Raw genomic sequence first — 9,275 nt, 5'->3', positions numbered from 1 at the left:
GTGCAGTGATGGTGAACCTATGAACTCATTTTTTTGGTTGATTTTTCTTTGTTAAATGGCATTTAAATATATAAAATAAATATCAAAAATATACATCTTTTTTTACTATGGTTGCAAATATAAAAAAATTTCTATATGTGACACGGCACCAGAGTTAAGTTAGGGTTTTTCAAAATGCTGACACGCCGAACTCAAAAGGTTCGCCATCACTGATTCTAGGGAGCTCGCTCTATGTGTAGATTCCTGACATCCCTCTCCTGATGTGACTCAGGTTCTGGTGCAGGGGGTTAAGGAAAATGAGAGGATTGCTGTCCTCAGGAACCCTCATATCACAGGATTTGGTAACTGGATGTGGAAGGAGACGGGCGACTGGAATGACCCCCCGTGTCAAGCTCTGGATAAGTTTGGTACAGGGTGCAGAATTGGTAGCTAGTTTATTTACCCTTTATACAGTTGGAGAAGCTGAGGCTCAAATACAGCTTGCCTGAAGTTACACAGCCAGTAAGTGGCAGAAGCAAGGCCAGGATTCAGAGTTCTTAATGATTGCTTTTTAAGTCGCATCCAGCTATGGATTGGGACATATCTTCATTGTCTAGAAAGCTGGGTCTTGGTTTGGGGATCTGGGAATGAGGCCCTGGAGAAAGAGGAGACAGGGTTTACTCTAACTGACCCCTGGGGGGAGAAGCTGGACTGATGGGGGTGAGGCTAAGCAGGATGAACTTGTCCTGACACAGCTTCTGCATCCCCATTGAATGGTTCTGCCTCGTTCCCCATCTGTGCTGGGGAGATAGTGGAGGTGATTGGTTACTGCCTTCACTGACCTGGAAGAAGCCCAGGTGTGTATCTCTGAGCACCCTCACGGGAGACCAGATGTGAGCTCTGAGCCTCAGGATACTCTCACCTGAGTTTAGTGTTCCTGCTACCGCCTCAGCTGTATCATGTGTAAGTACATGAGCGTGAGGCCCAGAAATGTCACCTGAGAGTGCTTGAGTGGCACTGAGTGTTATTATCACTGTCACCTTTGTGTGCTTCAGTGCAAGGGCCCTAGGTGTGTTACTTTTAGGTGCCTAAGGTTCAGACTCAAAAGGTATATATATCTGAGACCCTTATATGACATGTGTGTGTGCATGTGAGCCTCAAGTGAAAGAAATATGTGCTCCTAAGGCAAATTACAGTAATCTTACAGGGAGAAGGGACTAGTCTGTTGCCATAATACTTGAACTTGAGATATATTTTACCAGTACCTGAGCAGGGCTGTTACCTGTGTCTACGTGAGGATGATACTCAGGTATGTTACCTGTATACCTGAGTATCATTCTCAGACTTGTGTTACTAATAGACACTTTAGTGGAAGCCTGTGTATCAGGTTTCCTAAGATGGGTCCCAGGTGAAACTTGTGAAGGGGGATGGGTACCTGAAGGTGAGACTCAAATGTTATTTCCAGTAGGAGCCCAGCTCCCCAACTTGTGCCTGTGACTAGAGTGAGCATTCTGAGCGGACGCGCCTGTGGCTTTGACCATTCTCCCTCCTTTGTTCCTATAGGGCCCATCGCTCACCGCCACATTGGGGCCTAGAGGCCATGGCCTGCCTCCATGAGACCCGCACACCCTCCCCTTCCTTTGGGGGTTTCGTGTCCACCCTCAGCGAGGCGTCCATGCGCAAGCTGGACCCAGACACTTCTGACTGCACCCCTGAGAAAGACCTGACGCCTACCCAGTGTGTACTTCGAGATGTAGTGCCACTGGGCGGGCAGGGCGGGGGTGGACCCAGCCCCTCCCCAGGTGGAGAGCCACCTCCTGAGCCTTTTGCCAACAGTGTCCTGCAGCTACATGAGCAGGATGCAGGAGGCCCAGGGGGAGCCGCTGGGTCCCCTGAGAGTCGGGTGCCCAGAGTTCGAGCAGATGAGGTGCGGCTGCAGTGCCAGAGCGGCAGTGGCTTCCTGGAAGGCCTCTTTGGCTGCCTGCGCCCTGTCTGGACCATGATCGGCAAAGCCTACTCCACGGAGCACAAGCAGCAGCAGGAAGGTAGGCTTTGTCCACTTTGTCCTCAGGGACTGTCCCCCTGTTTCCCTGAGCTTGAGATCTGTTGGACAATCCCATCTAACTCACCTGTTGACCCTCTCTCCTGAGCTTGGCCCAAGCTCCTTATCCATCCATCAGCTACTGACTTCCCAGCTTTTTTTTTTAGGCCACCCATTCATTGCCTTCCCTGTCCCCCCAAACCTAGTCGTCTTGACCTATTTTGGCTACTTTTTTGCCTCACCCTCCTTGAGTCATTTCAGCTAAGCCAATCCTCTCCCCTGTGCCTATCACAAGGCCCCGAGGGTGGCTCTCTCTGAACCTTGTGGCACTGTGCCTCCTGTCCACAGACCTTTGGGAGGTCCCCTTTGAGGAAATCCTGGATCTGCAGTGGGTGGGCTCAGGGGCCCAGGGTGCTGTCTTCCTGGGGCGTTTCCATGGGGAAGAGGTGGCTGTGAAGAAGGTACGGGACCTGAAGGAGACTGACATCAAGCACCTGCGAAAGCTAAAGCACCCCAACATCATCACTTTCAAGTAAGGTTCAGGGCAGGGGTTGGGGATACTGTGCTGAGGGCAGGGACCTACTTGGGTGGCAGGGATCTACTCCACCTTGTTTATTTACTTTTAAAAAATATTTTTATAAATTTTTTTTAATCCTCTCCTGAAGATATATTTTTATTGATATGAGAGGGAGAGAAATATCAATGTAAGAGAGAAACAGCGGTTGGTTGCCTCCTGGATGTGGCCTGACCAGGGATTGAAACCACAACCCAGGTATGTCTCCCGATCCAGAATCGAACCTGCGACCCTTTGGTGCACAGGAGGACGCTCCAATCGACTGAGCTACACTGGCTGGGGCTATCCTACCCTTTTATTTTTTTTTAATGATTTTTATTGATTTCAGAGAGGAAGGGAGATGGAAACATCAATTATCAGAATCATTGACTGACTGCCTCCTGCATGCCCCCTACTAGGGATCAAGCCTGCAACATGGGCATGTGCCCTGACTGGGAATCGAACCCTGACCTCCTGGTTCATGGGTTGACACTCAACCACTGACCCCCACCGGCCGAGCTACCCTACCCTTTTTATTTATATTTTATTTTTTTAAATATATCTTTATTGATTTGAGAGAGGGAGAGGGAGAGATAGAAACATCAATGATGAGAATCACTGATCGGCTGCCTTTTGCATGCCCCCCATTGGGGACCGAGTTGGCAACCTGGGCATGTGCCCCTGACTGGAATCAAACCTGGGACCCTTCAGTCCACAGACTGATGCTCTATCCACTGAACCAAACCAGCTAGGACTACCCTACCCTTTTTATTTTTATTTTTTTATAAATATATTTTTATTGATTTCAGAGAGGAAGGGAGAGGGAGAAACACCAATGATGAGAATCATTGGTCGGCTGCCTCCTGCACACCCTCTACTGGGGATCAAGCCCACAACCCAGGCATGTGCCCTTGACTGGAATCGAACCTGGGACCCTTCAGTCCACAGGCTACTCTATCCACTGAGCCAAACCAGCTAGGGCTACCCTACCCTTTTTAAAGGAGTCACCCAAATGGCATGGGTGGGAATGGGGTTCCAGGTATACTGGGCTGGTTCACACTACTGTTTGGCCCCCAGGGGTGTGTGCACCCAGGCTCCCTGCTACTGTATCCTCATGGAGTTCTGCGCCCAGGGCCAGCTGTATGAGGTACTGCGGGCTGGCCGCCCTGTCACCCCTTCCTTGCTGGTTGACTGGTCCATGGGCATCGCTGGTGGCATGAACTACCTGCACCTGCACAAGATTATCCATAGAGACCTCAAGTCCCCCAAGTGAGTAAGCAAGCAAGCAGGGAGACACTGATGTGCATGGTCTCCTGCAGATAACCCCACCCACATCAGTGTAGCCATCTCCCCGCTTCCAGACCCTGTCCTATGTCCATGTGGCCATCTCAGAAACCCCTCCCAGGGACAGTCCTATCTCAGGAGGGTTGTGGTGAGCCCCCTGCCTCTGGGTGTCCCCAATGATTTAACAGAAAAGTAGGATTGCTGCACTGGATGAGGTGTGTGGAGGGGCCTAAACCCCAGCTGACTACACTCTTTACCAGCATGCTAATCACATACGACGATGTGGTGAAGATCTCCGATTTTGGCACTTCCAAGGAGTTGAGTGACAAGAGCACCAAGATGTCCTTTGCAGGAACAGTAGCCTGGATGGCCCCTGAAGTAATTCGTAACGAGCCTGTGTCTGAGAAGGTCGACATCTGGTGAGGGCCAGGCTGAGGACTGCAAATAGCAGGTGGCCAGCATAGGGAATGGGGGGGGGGGGGGGGGAGGGTTTCCCGGGCCTGAGTGCAAGTGAGATGTGTTGGTAGCAAGCAGGTCCTTTGGAAGGATCACCTCCCAAGTGATGTCCCCTCTAATCCCCAGGTCCTTTGGCGTGGTGCTATGGGAACTCCTGACTGGTGAGATTCCCTACAAAGATGTAGATTCCTCAGCCATCATCTGGGGTGTGGGAAGCAACAGTCTCCATCTGCCTGTGCCCTCCAGCTGCCCAGATGGCTTCAAAATCCTGCTTCGCCAGTGCTGGTAAGAGTGGCCTGGCAGAGCTGGGAAGCTAAGGGGTATTGCTGATGGTTAGCCAGCATGTAGAATACAGGCATTCAGGCCTAGAATCCTGAACAGGGAAAAGGGGACAGCGTTGCCATATATGGCTCTTGAAGACCCCAGGATTCAGACCATGAATCCAGGGGACGACAATGTAGAAATGAGAGGTGGATTGATCAGTAAGCTGCATGCGTGCATTCGATTCAAAGCCACACAGGCTTTCTGTGACCATGGGCAAGCACTAGAGTTCTTAGAACACAGAAGGGAAGAGCCCTAGTCCCTTATTTGGAACCTAGACCCCAAAGGAAGGTTGAACATTTCTAATCTTTGGTTAAACATTTCCCAAAGTGTGTTTCTTTTAATGGAGTCATTAGGGAAAAGGTTCTGTTTTGACAAGCAAGTTGAAAATGAATAGGTTTGCTGCAGGATTCTGATATGCTAACAGATAACAGACTAGGGAATTCTTTTATCAGAGTACATTCTAGGATTGGATTCATGAGGACACTAAGAAAGGATGCCCTAATTCCTTTCTGGTCCTCCCTCAAATTCCTTTCTCTAATGCAACTCCATTCCCTCCAGGAACAGCAAACCACGAAATCGTCCCTCATTCCGACAGATCCTGCTCCATCTAGACATTGCCTCAGCAGATGTCCTTTCCACACCCCAGGAGACTTATTTTAAGTCCCAGGTGTGCTGTGGGTAGGAAAATGAACACCTCAGCTCCCCCTCTTTGAGGGGAGGCTGGGAAGGGTTGATTGGGTTGGAATAAATGTGCTTTGGGGGGCTGAGACCTGGTGTTGATCAATCATGTACTTCACTCTCATGTTCCTCACCCCTCATTATTTCTCCACCCCCAGGCAGAGTGGCGTGAAGAGGTAAAGCTGCATTTTGAAAAAATTAAGTCAGAAGGGACATGTCTGCACCGCCTAGAAGAGGAGCTGGTGATGCGGAGGAGGGAGGAGCTCAGGTGTGTGCCTGTATTTGGAAAGGGGATTTCAGCAACAGCAGGGACCGTGGACCAGTTCCCAGGGACTGGGATCAATTATGGCACCCGGTGAAGCCAGCTAACCTCAGGGACCCTTCTGCTCATTTCAGACATGCCTTGGACATCAGGGAACACTATGAACGGAAGCTGGAGAGAGCCAACAACCTGTACATGGAACTTAATGCCCTTATGTTGCAACTGGAACTTAAGGAGCGGGAGCTCCTCAGGTAACCATACGGCCCTTATGCAACCCTAATCCCACTTTCATGAAGCTGTGCCTGACTCAGATGCTACTAAGCCTGGGGCCCCCCCCCTTCCTGGTCACATGCCCAACTCAAGTGGTGTGTGTCTTTAGGAGGGAACAAGCTTTAGAGCGGAGGTGCCCAGGTCTGCTGAAGTCACACCCTTCGCGGGGCCTCCTGCATGGTAACACAATGGAGAAGCTCATCAAGAAGAGGAATGTTCCACAGAAGCTGTCACCCCACAGCAAAAGGTAAGACCAGAGTTAAGTGCTGAGGTTCAAAATTGGCAAGAGGGATGCAGAAGCAGGGAGTAGGAGTCAAGGACGCCAGGAAGACTGGTACTGTATTTAGAAAGGGGAGAGAAGTGCTTTGTGCACTGCCCAAGGTTAGGGCATGCTTTCAGTTGATAAATTTGTTAATCTCAAACTTGTCCTTCCCCTCTCCCACCAGGCCAGATATCCTCAAGACTGAGTCTTTGCTACCAAAACTAGATGCAGCCCTGAGTGGGGTGGGTCTTCCTGGGTGTCCTAAGGGTCCCCCCTCACCAGGACGGAATCGCCGTGGCAAGACCCGTCATCGCAAAGCCAGCGCCAAGGGCAGCTGTGGGGACCTGCCTGGGCTTCGTGCAGCTGTGCCACCCCATGAACCTGGGGGACCAGGAAGCCCAGGGGTGCTAGGAGGGGGACCCTCAGCTTGGGAAGCCTGCCCTCCAGCCCTCCGTGGGCTCCATCATGACCTCCTGCTACGAAAGATGTCCTCTTCATCCCCAGATCTGCTGTCAGCAGCACTGGGAGCCCGGGGCCGGGGGGCCACAGGGGGAACTGGGGATCCTGGCTCACCACCTCCAGCCCGGGGTGACACCCCCCCAAGTGAGGGCTCAGCACCTGGCTCCACCAGCCCGGATTCACCTGGGGGAGCCAAAGGGGAGCCACCTCCACCAGTAGGGCCTGGTGATGGCGTGGGGCTGCTGGGAACTGGAAGGGAAGGGACGGCGGGACGGGGAGGAAGCCGGGCTGGGTCCCAGCACTTGACCCCAGCTGCACTACTGTACAGGGCTGCTGTCACCAGAAGTCAGGTAAAGTATGAGGGTTCTTAAGTTCTTTTTCTCCCTGGGGTCCAAATCCATAAACTCACCTCCCACATTAGGCTCTTTATCATAAGCCATTCCCTCCTTAATGCTTTATAATTATGTTCCCCTTCCCTGGGCCCATTACCTCTTCCCACTTTTGACTAGTCTATTCATCTCTCCTACAGAAACGTGGCATATCATCAGAGGAAGAGGAAGGGGAAGTAGACAGTGAAGTAGAGCTGACATCAAGCCACAGGTGAGTGATGGAGCACAAGAAGTAATGACATTCTTTTGCTTCCTGGGCTGCAAGAAGTGCAGTCAAGCTATAGGTGTCTTGCTGACCTATAGGTGGCCTCAGGGCCTGAACATGCGCCAGTCACTATCTACCTTCAGCTCAGAGAATCCATCAGATGGGGAGGAAGGCACAGCTAGTGAGCCATCCCCCAGTGGCACACCTGATGTTGGCAGTACCAACACTGATGAGCGGCCAGATGAACGGTCTGATGACATGTGCTCCCAGGGATCAGAAATCCCACTAGACCAACCTGCTTCAGAGGTGGTTACAGGCCCTGAACCCTCCTTGCCCATCCAGCACCAGGACCTACTCAGGGGGGAGCAGGTGAGTAACAGAAACAGCCAGTACTGGGCAGGGAAGAGATACCTGGTCATTTGAGAGCTATTGGGGAGATAGATGCAGAGGCCAGAAGATAGGTTTTTTGCATTTTAGTCACTCTACCTGAACCTGTTTTCACCAATATTAAAGAGCAGTATCCACATGGTGGAATGAAGCCTATAGTGTGGCAATTTAGTTCAATAGGCTTGCTTACACAGTAGCTAGAAATTGCAGCCAAGGAGGAATCCTGAAATTAGGAGTCTCATGCCTGGGAGAATGGCCTGAGCAACAAAATCTGGGGGCAGTAAAAAGCAGTAAGTTGCTGGCTATTATAACAAAGATTTCAGTGAGGGATCCTAAAGGAATCTACAATACAAGGGATTCTGAGCCTCACACCTCCTTGCATGTCTACTTTTCACAGGGCCCTCCCAATTCCGAGGACTCAGACTGTGACAGCACTGAACTGGACAACCCCAACAGTGGCGAAGCCTTGCAGCCCCCAGCCTCCCTCCCTCCATGAAAGCCACTCTTGTTCTTGTACATAGGAATATTTATATAAATAATATATATATGCGCCACATAATCAACAGAGAAAGACAGGGCTATCCCAGCCTTAAGTCAGGCTCAAGAGACTGACCCCCTGACCAATTCACCTAACTGGCAGCTGTGGAAATGAAGAACAAGGACTGCCCTAGATCTGTGCTAAGGGCAAACTGGCCCCTCCCTGCTTGACCCGGTTATGTTCAACAAGCAGTCAGGCAGTAGAAAAGCCCAACTTGCCTCCTATGATCCTCTACACGCTCCCCCCCCCCCCCCCCCAATACCAGGGAGAAGGAAAGGGAGCCACTTAACTGCACTTTTTTGTTTTCCATTTACTGTTTACACATTTTGCACCTGGGAGGAGGGAGGCTAAGGCTGGGTCCTCCCTCCTGAGGTTTCTCAGGTGCAATGTAATTTCTTTGTCTCTTCATTTCTCTGCCCAAGCCCTGGCTTAGGGTCTAGGGGGGAGGTTAGAAGATTGTACAAGCATGTGATGGCTCAGGCTGAAGAACTGGGGTTTTAAGTCCCTGCTTTTATCTTGGTGCCTGATTGGGGTGGAAACTGTCCTATTGTAACCCCTGTGAAAAACCTTGAAATATAACCACTCCATGCAGGCCCAGCTGTCGAGGGTTTTCTTGGTGAATGAATGAGGTAGCATACATGATCAAGTAGGAGCCTTGTGCTCCAGACATTATCTGAGGACTGTGGATAAATTACTTCCTCCTTTTATGCTCTTCTCTCTAAATGAACATCACTTAAAGCTCCAACCTTCTAAACTTATCTGCATAAATGGGAGCAGGTAACTCTAAAGGATGTTAGAAGGCAGATCTTAAAATACTCCATCCTAATATGGAGAAGGACTGTAAATGAACAGTTATTAAAAACAAGGTACTGATTTTTTTTAGCTTGGACAAGGGAATAGACATTCCTAGCAACCTGAATCCGTCACACTTCCAACAGCTTCCAGGTGTATGCATGTGCATCCTTTCCCACACCCCAACCCCCAGTTGACTGCCTATTCTTTACAGATAAATCCTAGGAAAATGTAACCCCCAACCTTTGAAATCAAGGGCACAGCCAGCTTGCTATAGCTACTAAGTCACCTTTCAACGCAGGCTCAAGAGAAAATCCAATGAAGGGCTACTGAAATAAATAAGAATGGAGTGGTAAAACAGAAGAAAACATCTTAACTGGAATAAAGGCTTATATT

General features: G+C 50.4%; 1 protein-coding gene across 2 annotated transcripts; it reads left to right on the top strand.

Annotated features, from left to right (window-relative positions):
• Nucleotides 1–318: 318 nt before the first annotated feature.
• MAP3K12 (mitogen-activated protein kinase kinase kinase 12) lies at nucleotides 319–8,684 on the top strand. 2 transcript variants are annotated; one of them, XM_023759708.1, is made up of 13 exons: nucleotides 322–2,024; nucleotides 2,369–2,552; nucleotides 3,651–3,842; nucleotides 4,118–4,276; nucleotides 4,440–4,598; nucleotides 5,196–5,304; nucleotides 5,474–5,583; nucleotides 5,712–5,828; nucleotides 5,957–6,094; nucleotides 6,294–6,918; nucleotides 7,098–7,168; nucleotides 7,261–7,531; nucleotides 7,947–8,684. In XM_023759708.1, exons 1-13 carry the CDS (start codon nucleotides 1,580–1,582, stop codon nucleotides 8,043–8,045), a joined length of 2,679 nt encoding a protein of 892 aa, XP_023615476.1. In that variant the 5' UTR covers nucleotides 322–1,579; the 3' UTR covers nucleotides 8,046–8,684. The 2 variants fall into 2 exon arrangements, with proteins under 2 accessions (XP_023615477.1, XP_023615476.1); XM_023759709.1 differs by lacking the exon at nucleotides 3,651–3,842 and having other exon boundaries at nucleotides 319–2,024; nucleotides 7,947–8,406.
• Nucleotides 8,685–9,275: the final 591 nt, after the last annotated feature.

The sequence above is a fragment of the Myotis lucifugus genome, unplaced genomic scaffold (assembly GCF_000147115.1).
Source record: "Myotis lucifugus unplaced genomic scaffold, Myoluc2.0 scaffold_160, whole genome shotgun sequence".
Lineage (NCBI taxonomy): Eukaryota > Metazoa > Chordata > Mammalia > Chiroptera > Vespertilionidae > Myotis > Myotis lucifugus.
This window is presented reverse-complemented; position numbering and strand designations above follow the sequence as displayed.